Here is a 21,277-nt window from a genome sequence, read left to right as displayed (position 1 = left end):
CCCCTCCGATTTCTGCTACGTGCATCGGGGTGTATCTGTGTCTTCCCAGAGGCAGCAGGTGTTGGCTATGCTCAAGGCTGGCGACTTTGCGTGGGCTGTGCCAATGCTCCTGCTGGGATGAAAGCCAGAGGTTCCTGGCTAGACAGTCTTGCTGCTCTGCTCAGGGCCAGGCCGATCACCGTGTTTGTGATCAGGGAGGAAATTTACCCCACAGCTCAACTGGTGCGGACCGTGGGGGCTTTGCCTTCCTCCAGGCCTGCAGCCCTCACCTGGGGACTTCTTAGGCCTATGTTGATAATGTTTTACAGAAGCAGGGCATTGGCTGCCATGGTTCGCTTGCTTTACCTGTGGCAGGCTAGGGTGCTAGCACAAATGATGCATGCCCCCGGAGGCTGGGGGTGCACGGCAACTGCCCGCAGGTGGTGGCGAGCAGAAAGCTCCCACGGGCGGCTGCGGTGGTGTCAGTCATAGGGGGGTGCACTGCCAATCGCAGGGGGCACACATGCACCCTGCACATGGCCAATGGGTGCTAGGTCTGTGTTGTGTCAGGGTTGATGGTAGTCTCACGTAGAGTTTAGATCAGGGATTGGCAACCCCTGGCACGCATGCCAGAGCATGGCACGCAAGGCCATTTTCCTCAGCACACCACAGCCAGCCCAGGCTCTGGGCATCTGCAGCAGGCACTGGGCAGGCTGCAAACAGCTGTGCCAGGCTCCCGAGCCGTGGCACCAGCTCCATGGCAGGGGCAGGTGAATGTGCCTCAGCGCATGGTGAGAAGGGGCCAGGGCAGCGCAACCCTGGTCTCTCCCGCACCATCCGTCTGGAGGCACGCGTGCAGCTGCTGCCAGCAATGAAGATCGGGTCCCACACAGCCCCCCTGCCTTTGGTACACAGAGCCAAGTGGGTGTTACTCCAGTCAAAAATGTTGCCGACCCCTGGTTTAGTTTATGGTTTGGATAGGGATGATCCTTGGAGTCGATGACCTCTGGAGGTCCCCTCCTACCTTACTTTATGACTTGCCTCTCTCCAGCTGCAGGTGGTAGGGACAGAACCTTCTGTATTTCTCATTGCACAGGGCCATTTCCACACTTATCGTCCTCAGGCAGTGGTTCTCAGTCCTTTTAGACTCAAGGCAGCCCTCAGGAAATACCAGCTCGTAGTTGTCACTCGTTTTTTGACAGCAGAAAAATAATATAGCAATTCTTTTGTTGCAAACAGCTCAGAGGGATAGCAAAATGTCTGAATGTTTTTGATACTATGGATTTGTATTTGAAGTCTCTGGGTTTATCTCGTGAATCATGTTTGCTTCGCTTAAGAATACTAACATTGCGTGGCACCCTGGAGCATCCTCAAAATGATCTCCTGGCACCCCCCAGGTGCTGTGGCACCCTGGTTGAGAATTACCTCTGTAACAGGAAACTCCTCTGCATTGAAGCTCTAAGGAAGCAGCAAGGAGGTTTCATTCAGCACCATTTCATCTCTCCAGTATCCATATTAAGGCATAGATGTAGTTGCCTAATACTAAGGACTGGCTATTTCATGTTCCTAGACAGGATTTTAGTTGTGGTGGCATTTTGTGGTCAAAAAGTTGTTACTTACTGCTGTCAACCCCTTCCCTGAGAGACTCTGAAGGAGCAACTTACCTGGCTGAGTATAAAACAGTCTGGATTATTAGCCTGAGCAAAAATGTCTAAATTCCCACTCTATTTTTGCACTTATTCACAATATGCACTTGAATAAGTCCTTTTACCTTCCTTGGTTTTGCCTGCTGGTAGAGCACTAGTGAAGCATTACTGTATTTAAAAATGCCAACTTCAGAATCCTCAAAGACATCCGCTCAGGGTATGTCTCTTGTTAACACCAAACATGGAAAAAAACAGCAATATTATTGTCAGATTCAGATGTAGTGCACAACAGGGACATACCATACTTCTGAAAACTAGGGGAAAAAACCCAGCAGCTCAGTCAGAAAACACAGAAGGGACAGTTGCTTATGACAATTTTGTGTGCCCAAAGGAGAAAGGAGGGTTTGCTGGAGCAGAATGCAATACATGAAATTTACAACATCACAAGGTCTTCATGTCAGTACTATACCGTCTCTTTATTAGACTGTGTCCATACAAGGGGATTTTTTTTTAATACAAAGACAAAGTTACTCCCCTTCCCATAATCATTCCACGCTTTTAGTCATTATAAACTTGGGAACTGAAATGGCAATACCTCCATTTGCTGACCTTCCATACATGTCAATAGTAATTCAGTCTCTACAATGCCCGCAGCACCAGTCTCTGTTTCAGGATGAAGAAGGCATTTCAATGATGACCTTGCCAACATTTTTGTTTTCTTCCATCAACTTGTGTGCCTCTCCAATCTCATGCAGAGGATAAATGCTGTCAATAACTGGCTGGAGACGAGGAGAGGTATTCCTGGAGAAATGTGGCAGCACTCTCTCTGTAAAGGCTTTCACAAGCTGTTCTTTGTACTGTAGGGAAAAATCATAAGCATTTTACGCATGTTTTATAATTAACAACTGTAACTGTGACAGGTTATTTGCAAAATTAGCAGAATTCTCAAACTCTAACTTTAATAACATCATGCTAGGAAGCAGGTAATAATAGTATACAATATTTAAAAGGGGTAGGCACCAATGATGGAAGAAGTTAATTCAGGTGCTCCAAGAGATTTAAACTGTAGGGACAGAAAGAAATTCTGTCCCAAGAGAACTGGTTGGAAATCCCATTAAAAGATGTTTAAAACAAAACTGACCAAACTGTTTAAGTATATAATATAGAAACTTCTCCTGTCTAAGATCCTGGTATAAGCTATTTTAAAGTGTTACACTTCTAACAAGCACTGTAATAACTGAATGTTTTACATATAAAATACATTTTCCCAAATGCTGGTTATCTAAGTGGAAGCCAAGCTACTGTGAAAAATTTGGCCTTAAATGATCTAATTGAAGATTTGGCAACTTTTTAGCAGTAGCAAGCCAAATTAGCACAGCCAGTTCAGAGGTGGGATGCCACCTGCACCCCAAACTCTGCCATCACATTCCCTGCCACCAAATGCTGCCGCTTACCTTGGCCACCAAATTGATGTCACCATCCCAGCTTTGTGGGACAGAGGTTGCTGACTCCTGAGCTAATTGATTTTTTTCTGTTTTTAGTGATTTCAACTGAATTACAATAAGGATGTACAAGGACACAGGATGTCCTAAGCAGTACAAGGACAATATAACTTGATTCTAACTTGCTTTCTGGGGTAGGTGGTAAGAGTTTGAGTTTTATTTGGGTGATAATGCATGAAGAAGCATTCTTTATCAGTGATATCAAAAGGAAACAAAGCTATTGGAATGACTCTGCGGACTCTGCTTTGTTTTACTCTGCGGACACATGCTGCTAGTTATCACTTGCCTCCTTTTCTCGTGATCTTAGCAGACTAGTAAGCAGGCTCCCTCTTTTAAAAAGCAACCTTGAAAGCAGATCTCCATGGATTTCACCTCCAGTCAGCAGTCCATAAACAACCCACCGGCCATCAGTACTCAGACAGCTGATGTTCTTTTCCCAGTAGGAGCCACCAATGCAGTCCAAAATAACACCTACTCCAGAACCTGAAGTGGAAAATAAGACATCTCAGCAATGCATCAAAATGTGGGATAATTACTAACAAAGGTAATCCAATGAGTAGTTCTCCCTTTATCCAAAAAAAATCTCAGTTATGTAACTCTTATGTATAGAAATAATTCCAGTCAAAACACCAATACTGCTTATGAGTCAGAGCCACAGGATCAGGCTCAAATTATATGAATGTGTACGCACACAAGCATACTTGCAAGCATACACACACCTATGCCCAGAGTACCCACAAATAGCTCAGTTTTCTAGCATAGGAAAATTGGATACCTTCTTATGTCCAGAGTTAAATACTATGCTAGAATTTGTGCTCACAATTACTTGTGGATGTAAAAATAAGGCAGGCACAGTATTTGTGTCCACAAGGAATACAAAATCCCTCCTGAAAATAGGGCTCAGTTAAACAAGTACTGTGATCACTTTGGGTTTATTTTGCAAGGTCTAAAGCACCTTGAAGTTCCTTTGATATCAGCCACTTCCAAGGTGAAATGCAGTAGTTATCTAGAAGAGCACAGCACTGATAGCAGCTTAGTACAGGAAGTAAAGACAATCATATCCAATTGAAACTAGGTAGAATGTAATTACTCAAATAAGAATTTGACCTTGACACAGTTATTCTTGGGGGAAAGTAGTCATGGAATTTTCAGTGATCGTTAATGTTCAGGACTTATCTAAAATGCTGTATCCCCCAAAACACATGATGAGATGGCAACAACAGGTTTGGAGAGTCACCCCCACACCCATCCTGTGAAAAAAAATTCAGCCTTTCTAGGCATTTTAAGCATTTTTTCTAAATATACAGCTAATGAGATGACCCCATAGATTCTCTGTTGAAGCACACTAGATACAAAGGGAATGCTTATCATTTATAAGGACTCTTCATAACTCTCAGTAGTGCATGTTGGGTCAACTCTCAAACTATACAGACATTCTCACCAAGGGTGAATTCCAGGACTTTTTCACTAAAATCTTCCTCCTTATAGTTGAACCCAGCAGCTGCTCCAAGTTTTGCTGCCATTTGGAGTTTCTCTTGTGTCCCAGCAGTCACAATGGGAATAGCTCCTTCCAGTCTTGCCAACTGAATGGCTGCTGTGCCAACTCCACTGGCTCCTGCATGGATTAGCACTGTCTCTCCACTCTGCACTTTACCTGAAGCAAGAAAAAGGGATTTTGAGCCACCCACTTGGCATGATGATCTGTTTAAATGTATTTTAAATATAAACAAGCTGAAATAGTTATCCTGAGTCTGTGGGTCTGTAGCTACGGGAGCTGCTTCTTCAACACCTTTAATGAAGGAAACCTCTTCACGGCTGGTTTAAGTGATTGCCACTTCACTGACTTCAGTAACAGGAAACTGCCTCTCCCACATGGTTTTTTTTCTTATCCCTTATTCTTTCAATTCAGGGTACCTTCCTCTTTCTTGTTGCTTGGGTCCAGTAGACAGTACATGAGAAGCAGATTCCTTGCTGTGCCTGGACTCAGACCTCGCTCTCTTGTAAATATGAAATAAGCCAAGTCCGTTTTTATTGTGGAAAGAAGGCCAAGCTGTCAGAATTTAGGTCTTGCATATCTCACTCATTCTGACAAAAATGGTCAAAGACTTGCATAGATCAAGTGAGACATAAGAAAAGCTCTCCAGAGGCAAGTGACATTCAGGTCTCAGCAGTGAATGGACGAGAAGACCAATAAAAGATGTGAGGGCAAATTGCATGAATGGGATGGATTTACAGATACATCTCTCACCTACAAAATGCAGCAACTGAAAAGCTGTTAGCCAGGCTTCAGGAATGGCTGCAGCCTGAACAAGAGTCATATCATTAGGGACTGGAATCAGATGACCTTCTGGCACAGTGACATACTCTGCCTGGCCACCTCCAGATAACAGAGCCATTACTGGATCACCAATCTTCCATTGCTTCTTGCAACCAGGTCCAAATCCAGCAACGATTCCAGCTGCTTCTAGACCTAAAATATCACTTGCTCCTTTTGGTGGCGGATATTTCCCTCTCCTCTGCACAAAAAGAAAAAAGTACAATTCAAATTTATCCATGTGCTATCTGATCTACACGAGTCTTTGTTCAACTTGAATTCATACTTTGTAGGTTTTGAAAGCAGATTTCAGTCCAGGTTCTTTTAAGATCTCTAAGCCTTGGCAATTTTTCTAAGCAATTATTATATCTTTTTCTAGGCTGAGCATCATCTTTCCTCAAAACCTTTATATATAAAACTACTGGTGACTATGTATTAACCCATGCTAATCTGTGGAGGACTCACTTGCTATGGCCACAGAGCTTGGCTCTTTAGCTCAAGCTACAGCTGTACAAGCGTTTAGATCTGGATGTCCCCTTAAGTATCAGGCAGAAAAAAAGACAACCTATATATTTTAGGAGGTAGAAAGAATGCAGCTACCCACATTGGACTTTTGCGAAGACAACACCAAAGTGGCTAAAGCTTCAGTTTTATCTCTCTTCAGAAAGAACACTAGTTCCACAGAATAATACCATAATGTACTGTACGTTCAACATTAGCTCAGATAAAGAAATGACACCTACTGAATCCCAAAACACCTCCCATTGTAGCACTCTAAACTGTTACTTGAAGGTCTATTATCCACGTGCTAGCTGGATGCAAACTCTCTTAGCTTTTCATTCTGTCAAGACTCCAGATTTCTAATTTCTAAGAACCTGATTGTATGTAATGCAGTATATCCCACAGGTCTCTGAATCTTCTTAACAGACACATACCTGCAGTAAATCAGCCCTGTTTAGAGCGCTGGCAGAAACCTTCATGAGGACTTCACCTTCTCTGGGATGTGGTTTCATCACCTCTTTAACATAGAGATTCTCTGGGCCTCCTGGGCTGTCAAAATGTGCTGCTAACATTTTCTCTGAAACAACACAGAAAAGAAAGCATTGAAGCAGACGTATCTCCTTGTTGCTTGGCAATCCATGTCCAGCTTTCAGATGTCAGTTGACTGGCCTGGCTGCATAAATCCAGTCAGCTTTGAAATGCAAGTGCCCTTAAGACTTCACTCAAGTCCTGGCCTGAGTAGAGATAAAGTGGCTTGACAACAAAAAAGGGAAATGTGGTAGGTAGGACTGCAGAAGGGGCTAGAAGAATTAAGAAAAAAGAGTATATTTAAAGCAGAACAGAAAACTTGATTTAAAATAATGAGCTGATGCTCCACAAAGTAAGGTTCACACGGCATTAAGTTATAGGTCCAAACGCTACAATGAGTTCTACGTGAGTGTCCATCAGTACTTGCAGAGACATCGGGATCGCACTAATTTCAAAGGGCTTCATGTGAGTGTGGGTTTCTGCTAGCACAGGACTCTGCAAGACTGGAGCCCACTGCTCCACCAGCTAAGCCATGCTGGCCTTTAAAATATGTGACCAAGACCAAGTAGAAAGACAGGATTTTACAAACCGCAGCAGGGGAAACAAGAGTCCTTTTTGTATCATATACAAAATGTTATTGAACCTCTGATATATGCCTCAGCCCTTCAGATATCAATTTACAGATAATACACAGCAGAACAGGAGCAGATTGGTTTGAAACAGTGTTAACTACTGTCCTTTCTTTCCTCTGCTCTGGCAGCATTTGTCCAGAGAGAGACACATCAGTTTAAGAAAGAAGACATCTGGTTCCCAAATACAGTTTACTGCTCACCTTTATCCTGCATCGGAAAAAATACTTTCCCCAGACCAGGTTGTCAGGAATCAGTCCTCTTGGAAGTGTGAGATCAGAAAAGATTCTTCTTTCCTTCCTGGCACTGCTGTTATGGAGTGGGCAAGAGAAGAAAAGAAATGGCCTATCTTCTGCACTACTTGTTGAACACCAGTTGTGTGCCCAGTCTTGTCATGAATAGGAAAGACACAGGACTGTTACTTGAAGGAGTTTACAATCTGAAGACCCAATTCTACCCTTTTTAACCATATCCTTGGCTTTACACAGATAGAGTTGTCTAAACCCCCTTAGTCAAGCAATTGCCTAACACAGTGGTGCTTAAGCTATCCATCCTTGTGGGATGCTGAGTGTCATGGGGCTGGTCCATGGGCCAGATACCACATATAGACTTAGTGTGGCAGGTGCAAGCCCATGTGCAGGGGGCAGCGGCAGTATTAATTGCTGTGGCTCCCACAGCAGCACCAATTAACACTGCCATATTTCTGGACCAGTGGGGAGAACAATGGGCTGGATGATATGGCTCTGCAGGCCAGAGGCTGAACACCGTTGGCCTAACCCAGTGGTTTTCAACCTGTGGTCTGTGCATCCCGGGGGGTCTGCAGACTATGTCTAAAGGGTCTGTGAAAGATGACTATGATCAATCAAATGTACACGAATACCCACACTTACAATTCAAAGGGGTCCATATCCACGCGCATGATCAGAGGTCAGGAAAACAGATCTTACGATGATAGGCTGAGAGACATGGGACTCTTTAACCTGGAAAAGCACAGGCTCAGGGGTGATCTGATGGCCACCTATAAGTTTATCAGGGGTGACCACCAGGATCTGGGGGAACGTTTGTTCACCAGAGCGCCCCAAGGGATGACGAGGTCGAACGGTCACAAACTCCTGCAAGACTGTTTCAGGCTGGACATAAGGAAGAATTTCTTTACTGTCCAAGCCCACAAGGTCTGGAACAGTCTGCCAGCGGAGGTGGTTCAAGCACCTACATTGAACACCTTCAAGAGTAAATTGGATGCTTATCTTGCTGGGATCCTATGACCCCAGCTGACTTCCTGCCCTTTGGGCAGGGGGCTGGACTCGATGATCTCCCGAGGTCCCTTCCAGCCCTGATGTCTATGATGTCTATGAAATCATATCTCCATTCAAAATTTCCGAAGGGGTCCTCAAATGAAAAAAAGGGTGAAAACCACTGACCTATTCATAAAATCTATTCATAAAAACTTTGCAGACAGTTCTCTCTTACAATCACCAGGCACAATGCCCAAAACATACAAGAAACTCCTAAATGCGCCACAGATGAACAGCAGAACTGCTTCCACAGAGCTGCATGGGGACTGAAGTTGTGCAGATGCTTCAGTTTGCTTGGTAAGGGCCAAATATGATAGCAACCATACAACAATTAAAACATAGAACGGGTGGAAATGAAATCACCACAGGATGGCACTGCAGGGCTATTTTATGGCAAATAAATTAAATTTCTCCAAATGAGCTGTATTAATTGATCACAGCAATCTCAAAGAAAGCCAGTCCTATGATAATCCGAACCTCATACAGCACCACCCAACAACATATCTGGCTCTTTTTATCCATGTCACCTTTAACATGAATACTGAAACAAGTAACAGGGAGAAATGGAAAGGTATGGTCTCTCTAGGGGCATCATCTGTCCAAAGGGTAGGCAATTAAAAATAATGTAGAAGGAAATATTCAGTACTATCCTTGCTGCTAAATCTCTCTACTGATATTTGTGATTTTTCTCTTTATTGCTAGGGAAGGACCCACAGACACCACATGGTAAACTGACCATAGGGAAACCAACTATCGGAAGTATTTCCAAATGCACAGAAAAACAAACTGTATTTGAAATGAAACAGACTTGGGGGGCACTGTTTCTTTACAATTTTCTCCAAGGAACAGTTGTCATTCCAGAGGTTGACTGCAGCAAGAACACACAAAATAACTGGAGAAGAAGTATGATTTTTTGAGAGCAGATGTACTGTCTAAATTCATTTCAAACTACTGAATCCAGGACCAAAAGCAGCTTTTAAAATGTAGTATGATCATCCGTAGGACACTGAAGCCAGCAAAATGAGTCTGTTTAAACTGAGGATAATTGATTCCCAGATTTACCACTCACCTTTCTTCTGAATAGGAAGAAATGCTTCCCACACACCAGGAGCAAGTACTAGGTCCCCCTTTTGTACAGCACTTTGTTTCCATTTCCTCCTCTCTACGCCCTGCCCCTACAGGCAGCTATTATCAATCCCAGGGGTAGAGGGAAGAAAGGAATAAGATTATAGTTATATTCATAGCAAAAGGAAAAAAAAGGAATTAAAAGGCAGAACTATTAATCAACTTCAATATCATTTCTGAAAACAAGTCTGGTTTTCTTTGACTGATTTGGGCAGAAGTCTATTTACTTTTGGGAAATTGGGAAGAAACCAATATCCTTTTCCCCTAAGTAACGAGAGTGGGTGGTCTAGTCCTGTTATTATAGTGCCTTATGGGAAAAATGATTAATTTTGATAAAAATACCCTGAGAAGGGTATTTCAACCAGAACACTCGCTAAGAAGATTTTTTCCCGCTTTGTGAGTTGGTCTAATAAAAGGTATCAGATTTATGCAATGGACCTTGTCTGCCCATGTCCTTAGGCAAACATGGCTACAACCTACACCCCTGTAATTCTGATAAAATATTTTTGCTTTAATTTTGACTTCCAAAAGGGTATGTTTATAAAATTTTTAAAAGTCTGAACAAGAAGTACATTTAAAATAGAAAACAGAAATGTTTTATTCTGAAAAGTTGAAATTAATGCTTTACTTTTTAAAAATAAACTGAATTGTCATATTTCTTTGAAGACTTTCACCATTAAAAATCAGCATTTTCCAAAGGAAAATTTGTGACCATCTCTATTTTCTTTTATATTTAGACAGACTTGTTAAATCTTTTCTGCACATGCAGTTCAACAATGTTAAGAACAGTAAATGCCTAAGTACTGCGAGAAGATAGACCTAATTAATGTAAGTATTTGAGGCTGTCATTTTCTTTGGGGAAATTCAAAAAAATTTTGATGCTCATGTACTATACAGCAGAGGTTCCCAAACTGTGGTACATGTACCCCTAGGGGTATGCATGACATCTTGAGTGGGGGGTACACGGGAGAAATTGTGTAATGGTAGATTTAATTTTCATTATAATAATAATTGGCATTTGAAAGATAAACTGTAAGTTGGTAGGAGTTGTGGCAGGGCACCTGCCACTTTAAGTGCCTGGAGCTAGCAGTGGACAGGTGCCTGATGAGGGCAGCCATTTTGGACCTAGGGCTGCCCATATAAACACGGGCAGTTTTGTACCTGGAGGCCAGGCAACAACATAGCTTGGCTGTAGGGATCATCTGGAGGTAAGGGAGGAGCTGTAGGAGATGGTCAGGAGGCTTCTGGTCCTGGGTATGACCTAAAACTGCACCCTGCTGGGAGTGGGTGGCCTGGTGGGGCTCTCAGTGGCGTGGGAGCCCCCAGGAAATGCCAGGCCAGTTATCACCCCGATGAAGGGGAGGTAGGGGTGCCTTAACCCTAGCCTTCACTTTTGGGTGGGTTTGCGTTCCATCAGAGGTAGTTGGGGCCAGGTATGGCCGAGGCTGCCTGAGCCGTGCAGGGTGCGAGACCCCAAGATGGAAAGCTGGGGCCAGGCACGGCTGTGACTGCCTGAGCCCTATGGGGGTACAAGCTCCAGGGGGAGAGTGGGGCCAGGTACGGCCAAGGCCACCTGAGCCCTGCAGGGGTTTGAGACCCTGAGAGGGAGAGTGGGGCCAGGTACGGCTGAGGCCACCTGAGCCCTGCGGGGGTTTGAGACCCTGAGGGGGAGAGTTGGGGGCCATGTACGGCTGAGGCCACCTGAGCCCTCTGGGGGTGCGAGACCCCGAAAGGGAAAGTTGGGGGCCAGGTGGCTGTAGCCATGCAAACTCTTGTGGCCCCGAGTGAGGGGGGGATGGAAATTAGGAGCCCCCAGTGAGGGGGTAGCCCCTAGTAAGGGGAGTAGGCCCAGGTAAGTCTCTGGATGCCTGAGGCCAAGATGTGGGCCAGGAGCTGAGTGAATGGGGGGCTCAGCCTCAGAACGAGAGAAGAGAATCCTGACCCTGATAAGTCCTCCACTGCTGGGAGGCAGAGTGTGCGTTGAAAGTAACATCCAGAGTAGCACCACGACCTGGTGGCCTGGGGGCGCGTGAGAGTCCCCTGTGAGACTCTGGGGCACCAGTCATGGTGTGAGGTATCCCAGCTCCCCACATCCAGGAAGGTGGACTCGGTGAGAGTGTGTGGCTAGTGAGGCTGGAGGTGGAGTGCCCCCTTGACTGGTCCATGCTGGGGCCAGGACCAAGTTGGTCAAAAGGGCCAGAGGCCCACCACAAGACGCACCCAGGGCTGTGGGCCTGGGACCCCGCCTGGCCTTTAAGGTGAGGCCAGAGCCTGTGTAGGGCTGAAGGTCCTTAGTGGGGACCACACCCAAGGGGGGCCAGCTACGAAGAACTCGGCAGCCCAAATGAAGGTGGCGGAGGGTTCAAAGGAGGGTCCTGCCAGGAGGATTCCGGAGCCCAGTGTGGGGCTGGTGTGCTTGTTATCATCTGGATGCCATCTGCGAGGCTTGGGGTGTGGTGTAGGGGAGGAACAGAGCCGCAGATGGTGCCTTCTGGCATCGGGCAAGAAATGGGCAGCCTCCTGCCTTATTTAACAGCTTATTAATTTTCCAGCAAGTCGTGGCAGGCGAGACGGGCGGGCGGCGTGCCCGGAGGCAGGTGGGAAGCCGCTGACGGCTGGTCTGAGAGAAGCCCACTCTACCACAGGCGTACACAGGCAGCTGGTAAATCTGGAAGGGGTTACACAATAAGAAAATGTTTGGGAACCTCTGCTATAGAGAAATATAAAGACCTTCTCAATAGAGAACCAAAATCCTATTTCGCTTTATTAGAAACAGGTAGCTATGCAGTATTTTATTTTCTATGCAAGAATAGTTCATTGTATTTTAAAATAGCTTTATATATCTATCAATAGCAATGCAGACAGACATGTAAAACAAAGGTTTTATTCAGAACATGCTCAGGCACATAGAAGAATCTGAAACCTTACATTGGCCTAAGTGGTAATGTCACATCTTCATTAAGTTACTGAGTTTCTGACAAGTATGTGGTATATGTGACGCTGTTCTGTGACAGAAGGCGGCTAGCTTCTTTTGTCTTGAATTTTCTAATGAAACAGCGCTTAGAAACTTGGTCAAGTTGAAATCCTTTGTGGATTTAACTTCCTTTCTCTCTCAAATAGTCGGCTACAAACAGTCAAAAAAGAGAGAAAACAAATAGGCGTTTTGTTTTTTTTTAAATGTCTTCTATAATGACGGTGCTACTTAAGTGCAAATTCATACTTGCTGTACATACATTTCTCTACAGTAAAATGTATTGTCACAGAAGGAAAAGAATCAAAATCCAAACCAGATGTCAGCATTTCTATTGGACTATTTAACATGTTATTGTTTATATTTACCAGGTATTACTCCAAACACTGTGTAATTTTAAAATAAGATGAATATTTATTATAGTAAGAGATCAAGATTTTTTTTCATAAGGACATCTCCTTCAAAAAAGGGAGCATTTAAAGTTAAATCAGATTATCTGTAAGAGGATTACAGTAATCTGTAATTGTGTCCCCCCACCTTAAACTACAAGAAGAATGATAGTTATCCGTATTTTTTTCAAGGGGGGAAGAAATTGCTGCCAACAGCAGAAGTAAGTCTTTTGTGTTTGTTGCCTTAGTTATGAGGTCCCATCTCTGTAAAGGAAAATGGGCAAGGAGCCATATGCCCAGGAAGTGTGTCAGAGAAGCTAAGGAAAGAGAGGATGTCACAATTTTTTCTGGCCAAGGAAGGCTTGGTGTGTAGCATGGAGTAGGGATTATGCTACAGTACGTTAAGGACACATTCTTAAACATTGTTTTTGAATAATAGGTTTCTTGTGGGAGGAAAGGGAGGATGACTTGGTTTCAGGACAGCCACACCACCCCCCACCACCATGAGATGGGAGTTATGGGCTTGGGAGAGGACAGTAAAGGAAAAAGAGGACTCCTAGGGCTACGAGGCAGAGGAGCACAAATAAGTAGGGATGGGAAGGAATGTGGGGAGTGGGGTTATTTATTTATTTTATTGATTTTCTTTTATGAATCAAGTGAATATGGGTTGGGAAGGGAGGGTTGGGTTGGGTGGAGGATTCCCTCCTTAATTAGAGGCAGGGGAGTGGTAGGGAGTGGGGTGGGGTAGATTGCTTTTGAATTTGGTTTAGGGTTATTTTGTTGTGCCTTCTGATTTTAATATTTTAAGCTACATAATTTTTTGTTCTCTCTCATCCTTGTATAATATGCTGCTGTGTGTGTGTGGTTTTTTTGGGAAGGACAGAATACAAAATAAGCATAGATCACACTTGTAAAAAGCCATAGTTTAAGCACAAAAAAGGAAAGACGGGTTGAGACAGCTAAAGCACTACAAATTAGACAAAGGACAGGAGTTACCATAGGCTTGTTAATATAGGAAAAGAGGTGGTAGACAGCAGCAGTAAGGCTAAGGAGTAAGGGTAAATGAGAAAAGTGGAAGGTTTTGTGTTTGAGGCAAGATGAGACAGGTGTGGAGGTGGATCCATTTCTAGAAGGCAGGCACTTCAAATGATAACATAATGAGAAATTTAGAGGGATAAAACAGAGCAAAGCAAAGGGGTTCTTCGCTAGTCTGTGTTGGATCTGCCGGAATCAACCAGCCTGAGACACCTAGAATTTCTCCATCACTAGCCTAGCTATAAGTGATGTCATCAAATGTTTGTAACTGTAGTTACTGTGTGGATGTCATCATTTAATAAGTGCAGTAATAGTGCCATCTAATATATAGTATTTGTTACAATAATTGAGGACACTTTTAACTGTATGACTGCTACTGCCCCTTGGATTTAATAAAGGAATTTCAATGACTTACTGATGTGATCAGTTGAATGTTAACAGGTAACTCTAACATGGTGGGTCCCAAACACAGCAGCCTGGAGCCTGTTCAGCAGAGGGAGCTCTCTCAGAGTGCGGACACCACCTTTTAATTTCTCACTTCACAGACCTTCAAGAGTTTCTGAAGACCCCACCTACACACTGAAAGCAGCATGCATGGAAAAGCTACTCACTGACATGCTGCAAAATTCCACTCTACTTCTAACCTGTCTCTACAAGTTATGGTCAGACAGACATGCATATGCAGTGATTACCGAGTTTCTCTACAGCTTCCACGCACACGCTAGGATACATTCCCTCGCTGTAGGTACCAACCACGATGTACAACTTGGTTTTCACAGCCACGAGTCCTCCATCTTGCTAGATAAAAGATCAGAACTAATAAAAAATTGCAGGGTCCTCTAAAAAACCCCACAGACTTTATTAGTATGTCCTAGCTAAGGATGTTCTTGACTTCAAGATGCACGTCTCCTTAAAAAAGAAAAATACTTTCACACAGCAATTCAAGACATATGCTGATACTTATGGTGATAATGGGGTTCATATACATGTTTTTCTAACCAAACCATGAAATAATTGCCTATTTTACTGCAAATTCCCACCTTTGTTTATAAATTAATTATTATAAAGAAGTACTCATCTGTTACATGTTATAAAATATGAATAATATAACTTAATGTACCTAACACATATCATCTGAAAGAAACCCAAAATTCTTTACAGATGCCACACATCAAACCTTCTGAACTTACAATGAAGAATAGAAAACCCATTGAGAATGGCTGGATTTTCTGAACCAAGGTCCAAATTAGCCCCTCTGCTTCCAGCTTCAGATTGCATATCAATTACTAAATTAAGCTCCCCAATTATGGGGTGTGAGGATTTACAAAGTTCTACATGAGTGCATGTGTACAGGAATCACTGTACCCATTGTCATTCAGCTACTTCTGGGAAGGAACATGTGCACAGTTTAACAGCATAAAGGAACATTTCATAACATTTTACAGGAGGAAGAGTAGCATGCTACTTCTAACAGGGTGTCTTGGAATTTATATTGCCAGAGTGTAGTTGTTCAGAGTGTGAATCCCAGTATTTTAGGTGAGTTTTACTTCTCTCTTTTTTTTGACACCAAAGTCAATATCCTAAGTACTTCAGTGATGACGAATCAAAGTCTTTGTCCACATTTGCAGCTGATGCCACTGGCTACTGATGTCAGTGAAGCTATTAAAATTCACCCATCTGAAAATCTGACTACCTGGTTTCACACCTACATTTGCACACAACTAGAAATTAAATGGTCTTAATGAGAAACATGTAGCACTGAGCTCCTGAAAGCAAATGTGATTGTACCATATATAATCTGAAGACTCTGAAACACCTTGGATAAAATAATTCAGTTTGAAAATTTGGAAAAAGAAGGCAGAACCGAGTTCACTTTGACCCATACTATCACTTCCTTGTAGCTATTCTGTGTTGTGACATTATTTCTTTGCCTCCCATATTACAAAAGTGTAGTAGGGTGGGAGGAGGCAACATCTGTTGAACTTTGAATTGGGAGGTTAACGTCAACAGTCAAGTGAGGAAAAAGAGGAAAACTATCAAAGCACTTTTCTAAGTAGGTGATCCCAACTGCCATACCTATTATCAACCTACTTTCTTAGTGTAGATGGAGTACTCATCCGCTCGGACACATCTGTACTGCTTCTCCTTGAAGTAAAGGCCTTCTCTTCTAATTTGCAATAAATTCTTGTAGAAAGCATAAAGAAGGTTTACGGCACTCTGTGGCTGCAGCTAGAGTTATATAATGGGATACTGTTATAAAACAACAGAATACATATTTGCAATAGTAAATACACACTGATAACACAAATTCTTATGAAGTCTCTCATAAATAAATTACAAAATTGAATCCATGAGAAAGGTAATATCTGCATGGCCTGGACATTGGATTTTTAGTCCTTGTATAATATGCATAAACTTTATTTATAGTCTTTGGCTCATTCTGCTAGCACCTGCTTATAATCCTTCAGACAACTGAACTGAGTGGTGGCATGTCTTTTGTAAAACTATCTGTCCAAAAGTAAATGTTTCTGGGATTGGGCCCTTAAGTAAAATGTTCCTGGAGACTCTGGAATCTGTCTTTGTCTGCGTTTGCAGTGGAGCGAACACATGAATATTACTTCCAAATAATAATAATCTTTATTCTATATGTAGCTTTTAGACAGTTGAGCAGGATAGCTGATCAGATCAAGGCCATCTACATATTTTCAGTTTCTCCTGGGAGAGTCACCATGAGTATACAGAGTTCAGCCTTTTACTCCCAGCAAAAATAATGTGGGAACAACCAGGGTTAAATCACTCCTGTGAGAGTTTCTCCTTGGAGAACAAAAGTCTATACACGTTCTAAGATGGAGGACTGCATGCTGGATTCTAAGACCAGATGCTCAGCTGGTACAAAAAGTCATAGCTCCACTGAAGTCAAGTGGTTATTGGGCTCAATGTAGACATAAATATAATGTGTTATATACACAACTTCAGAGTAGATGATCTAACAGTCTCTTCTGGTCTTAAACTCTACAAACCTATGAATCCAAGCTATACACCTCCTGAAAATCTGGTTTTAGCATCTAACATCTGACACTCCACCTCGATATGAATAGTTACCCTACTAGAATCGTTGCACCTGACAATTTATACCAGCTAAGATTCTGCCCCCTAATTTTAATCCATCAAGGTTTTAGTGTGAAAATAAAGTTTTGCCAGGCTTCATTTTAGATCTTCATTGACCACTCTTGGTCTGTAGGCTATGCTTTGGTGCTGACATACTATGTGGGCAAAAGGCTTCACCATGTTCTGCTTCAATGAAATGTGACAAAATAAGTATCCATTTTGCCATATGATATGGTGGAAGTGGAAGTGGCGTAATTTTGCTCTCTTGTTTGGTACCTTGTTGATCACAGTGAAAAATCAATATGATAAAAGATGACATGCAATTCAGAGTGATAAGCGGTGGCTTCTCTTAAAATGTTCCTCCTATGGCCTATGTAATACTTTGTCTCCAAAGTCTAATATAAGTGCTTTGCAATGGGTTAAGCCTTGCTGCACCATGTTTGCATGTTTACAATGACCACAGTGCTACTACATTGTATCAGAAACCCACCAACCATCATGGCTGCCTTCAGGCGACCACCCTTCATCCTAAGCACACTATTAAGTCCATTGTCTGCAGCCAAGCTCTACATTGCAACCATATCTTCTCTGACCCCGTTAACCAGATGGACACCTTAAGGATCTGGAATCGGGATTCCTACAGTTGTATAATCCCCAAACTGTACCCAATCAAATCAACAAAGCTAAACTCAGACCTCACTCTGACCTGCCACAAAACCAAGCCCCAGACAAGGACAACAGACTCTTTTTGGTTGTCACCTACAGCCCCCAGTTTGAACCTCTTGGACACAAAATGAATGACTTCCAACCGCTCATGGAAAATTACAACCATTTTACAGGCAGCTCTAATCTCAAACAGCATCTCTCAAGCAATTGGCTACCTAGCTCCTATTGCCACAGAGGCACCAGGCCTTGCAACCGACCCAGATGTTTTAAGTTGTGCTCCCTCATCAGTACAGACCACATCATCACTAGACCAAATTACACTGATTATAATGTCTGAGATTCACTCATCCACTTCATTCACTTAAACCTCTACAAATGTCATATAGCCTATCACCTGCGTACAATGCCCCTCTGCTGTTTCCATTGGACTGCTAGGACAATTCTTATGTGAAAGAAAAATGGACACTGATCCGGCATCAATTCCAGAAAGACATGCAAACCTGTGTCAGAACGCTTTAACCTTTCTGGATATCCCATCACTGACCTCAGAGTAGGTAACCTTAGACAGCTAAACTTTAGAAGATGATACAAATGCAAAACTGTGGAACAAGAAATCATCCACAGACCAGATTGCATTAACTATGGTCTAAACAGGGACTATGGATTCTTATCCCATTACCTGGATTAGCTTTTGGGAATCCTTTATCTTTGTAAGCTTATTATTTATTTGTTTCTCCCAGCACTGCCCCTTCCCTTCCCCTCCCTGTTTTTTGTGTTCAAATCACTGTTTGATATACTACTCCTCTCACAGCATCTGATGAAGTGAGCTTGTGTTCATGAAAGCTCATGCTATATATCCTATTTACTTCATCTATAAGGTTCAAATCTACTTTGCCCTCTGCAGGAATACTTATTAGAACCCAGCAAACCCTGCTTTAACTGCTAGTTCATTTTCCCTCCTTGAAAGGGGCGATACATTCCTAGATTTTCTGTCTTCATTGTTGTTTTTCAGAACTCTTTCTGTTTTCTTACATTAAAGCCGAAGGTTGATGCATATACAGTTCCTTTTTTCAGGTTGATGATGGCTGCATGTTCCACATGCTTTGTTCTGAGGAGACAGTCATTCAGCAAAGCCTGCATCTGGTTCATTTTTCTTCAGTTCTGTGAAACAAATCAGGTGTGTAGGTGTTCATGCCTTGTATTCTATTCCAGTTGAAATCAATAGCAAAAGTTCCACAAATGTCACCAGGTATTATACTGGAGCTCAGGTATGCAGCTTCATGAAAACAACAGCAAGAACAAAATGCAAACAAGCAAAAAAAATTTATAAGGAAGTGTACACAGAGCAGCAGAGAACAGGCTATAACTAACAGGACCTTGGTGAAAATCTGGTCAATTTAAATAATTAACATGCCAGCATCCTTTTCTTTTGGAATGGAGGAATGAAGTCCCTTAGGTGACTGGTTCACAGTAAAAAAGCTGAGAAGGATGTTATAACTTGCTACAGCCAAAAGGTTACTGCAAGAATGGGTGGTCCTGCCTGAAGCAGGTGGTTGGACTAGATTACTTCCTGACATAGGCGATGAGTAGGGGGGTATGGGGGGGACACATGCCCCACCTGAGATTGGCCACCACTGAAGCCACCACCGGCTTCTGTGGGTGGTCGCTGTTTGCCACCTACCCCCACACTTGCTGCCGATGCAGCCGGTGGCATCTGCAGGTGGTCCCTGCTCCCCACTTGCAACCCCCCTCTCCCTCACCGCCGATACCACCACTGCTGGCGGTGGGCGGTCCCTGCTTGCTGCGGCTGACACCGATGCTGGCAGCTGCGGGCAGTCCCTGCTTGCCACCATGGTGCTCCCCCAGTCTCGGGAGGCACCAGTCATTCATGCTTCCTGAGGTCCCTTCCAACCTTTACGTTGTATGATTCTGTGATTCTAAGAAGGAAGATGGGGATGGATACTTCACCGAAGCATCACAAACCATACAAGCTCCGTATTGAGATGTTTCACTGCTGATCATTTTAATAGCAGTGTCAACATTTAAGGGGGCTTCCATTTGATTTAAAAGTTAATGAGCTGTGGTGACCGGACAGGGCTCCATTTCTTACCTAACATTATTGTGTCACCGTGTCTGTCTGCTTATGCAGCAATGAGTCTGCATCAGTCATATTTTGAAGGCTCCTTTGGCAACATGAAAGGCTAGAAACTAGGAACTGACTGGCCCTTGAGCATCTCTTGACTATTAATTCAGTCTGGCCCATGTGTTAGAACTGGCAGAGCTTTTCAAATAGTGCTTTATACAACTTACCTGTACAAATTAGAGAGATGTTTTCTTATTTCTCTACAACAGAGCCATTGGATGACTTGATTTCCATTTCATGAAACACATTCATTAATAGCCACATGCTGAATGGGAGTGGCATCAGTTAAGCATTAATGGTGTTCATCATGCAAAGAGCATGGTCCCACCAGCTGTGCAGTTCGTCCATCGGAATACGTTACACACGGCTGTTAAACATGACCCATCAGACAGGTCATCGGGCTCGTCTCTGGGGTGTGCAGGGAAGTGTAATGGCCTGCGATGGGTGGGAGGCCAGGTGAGAGGCTCTCATGAGTTCCTCTGGCCTTCAGCTCCTTGGGACTCATGACTTCGAGTTTGCAAAGACGCTAGGGTTGCCAACTCTGAATCTATTCCAAGAGGTTTCATCACGATACAATGACACTAATGACTTTACCTCAAGAAGGCAAATGCACTTCACTGTTTCATTTAAAAAAGCCACTGGGCAACTGTATAAATTAGATTCAACATTTCATGTTTATTTTAGTATCACTGATCTCCCCGGTGACTCTAAATTAGAGCGATAAATTAGACATAAATGTCTAAATTTGAGATTTCTCTCTAATTGCTGGAGACTCCTGGAGGGCTGGAAACCCCTAACAGGAGGCAGCACTCAGGGCGGGGGGGCGTTGGCGTGGGGGCTCCCCTTGCACCCACAGGGCCATGTAATTGGTGGCGCGGGGTGGTTCCGCCCCCGCTGTCCGTGCGGTGAAGAGCCCAGGGGACGTCGCCCCCGCCACGGGCTCAGCCCAGGCCAAGCACCGCCCCATCCCCAGCCCCGAGGGAACGCCCCTCCCTCCCCAGGGACTACGACTCCCAGCATGCCACGCGCGGACAGCTCCAGTTCCCAGCACGTTGCGCGCAGAGCTTCAATTCCCAGCATGCCGCGCGCTGCGCTCAGAGAAACCCGTCCCCAGCATGCCATGCGCAGAGAACTCCAGTTCCCAGCATGCCCTGCGCCTCCCACTCAGTGACCGCGGGGGGAGGGGGGGAACCTGTAGTTGTATCATGTAGCATGCTGGGAACTGTAGTCTCACCGGCCCACGCCGACCTCTGGACAATAGGGCATCCCGGTCCCCCGGGCCTCGCTACCGGCGCTCCTCACCGTGCGGCGCTCCACCCCGCAGCCGAGCCGGAGAGAGAGATTTCTGGGCGTTTGCCTTCCGATTGGCTGCGCTGCACCCGCCTCGCGTTCCTGAGTGGTCAGGCGGTCTGTCCATCACAGCCGCGGGGTCGGCCTGCGGTTGCC

General features: G+C 44.0%; 1 protein-coding gene and 1 long non-coding RNA gene across 7 annotated transcripts; one reads left to right on the top strand and one right to left on the bottom strand.

Moving 5' to 3' along the window:
* Positions 1–2,082: 2,082 nt before the first annotated feature.
* TP53I3 (tumor protein p53 inducible protein 3) lies at positions 2,083–21,202 on the bottom strand. 6 transcript variants are annotated; one of them, XM_090031441.1, is made up of 9 exons: positions 21,066–21,202; positions 18,721–18,849; positions 16,006–16,143; positions 14,607–14,712; positions 6,377–6,519; positions 5,376–5,643; positions 4,569–4,781; positions 3,414–3,610; positions 2,083–2,482 (listed from the first exon to the last, which is right to left on the bottom strand). In XM_090031441.1, the coding sequence occupies exons 2-9, from the start codon at positions 18,835–18,837 to the stop codon at positions 2,294–2,296; spliced, it is 1,371 nt and encodes a 456-aa protein (XP_089887567.1). In that variant the 5' UTR covers positions 18,838–18,849; positions 21,066–21,202; the 3' UTR covers positions 2,083–2,293. The 6 variants fall into 6 exon arrangements, with proteins under 6 accessions (XP_089887567.1, XP_089887536.1, XP_089887552.1 ...); XM_090031410.1 differs by lacking the exons at positions 14,607–14,712; positions 16,006–16,143; positions 18,721–18,849; positions 21,066–21,202 and adding exons at positions 7,303–7,408; positions 9,464–9,535; XM_090031426.1 differs by lacking the exons at positions 14,607–14,712; positions 18,721–18,849; positions 21,066–21,202 and having other exon boundaries at positions 16,006–16,122.
* On the top strand, positions 9,566–12,199 carry LOC149872574 (uncharacterized). The gene is made up of 3 exons (XR_016439841.1): positions 9,566–9,935; positions 10,257–10,347; positions 12,072–12,199. It is a non-coding gene; the product is annotated as an uncharacterized LOC149872574 (long non-coding RNA).
* Positions 21,203–21,277: the final 75 nt, after the last annotated feature.

Source organism: Crocodylus siamensis, chromosome 1 (assembly GCF_052110815.1).
Source record: "Crocodylus siamensis isolate JL-2025a chromosome 1, ASM5211081v1, whole genome shotgun sequence".
Taxonomy (NCBI): domain Eukaryota; kingdom Metazoa; phylum Chordata; order Crocodylia; family Crocodylidae; genus Crocodylus; species Crocodylus siamensis.
The sequence above is the reverse complement of the archived record's forward strand: the minus strand, read 5'-3'. Positions and strand labels throughout refer to the sequence as shown.

What these genes read in the sequence shown, in the direction of transcription:
- TP53I3 (XM_090031441.1), bottom strand. Translation starts at nt 18,837, where the DNA reads ATGAACCAGATGCAGGCTTTGCTGAATGACTGTCTCCTCAGAACAAAG. An exon ending in ACTCCATCTACACTAAGAAA is followed by an intron (nt 14,713 to 16,005) that starts GTAGGTTGATAA and finishes TCTTTTATCTAG; the next exon opens with CAAGATGGAGGACTCGTGGC. An exon ending in TAAGATCACGAGAAAAGGAG is followed by an intron (nt 2,483 to 3,413) that starts GCAAGTGATAAC and finishes TTTTCCCTACAG; the next exon opens with TACAAAGAACAGCTTGTGAA.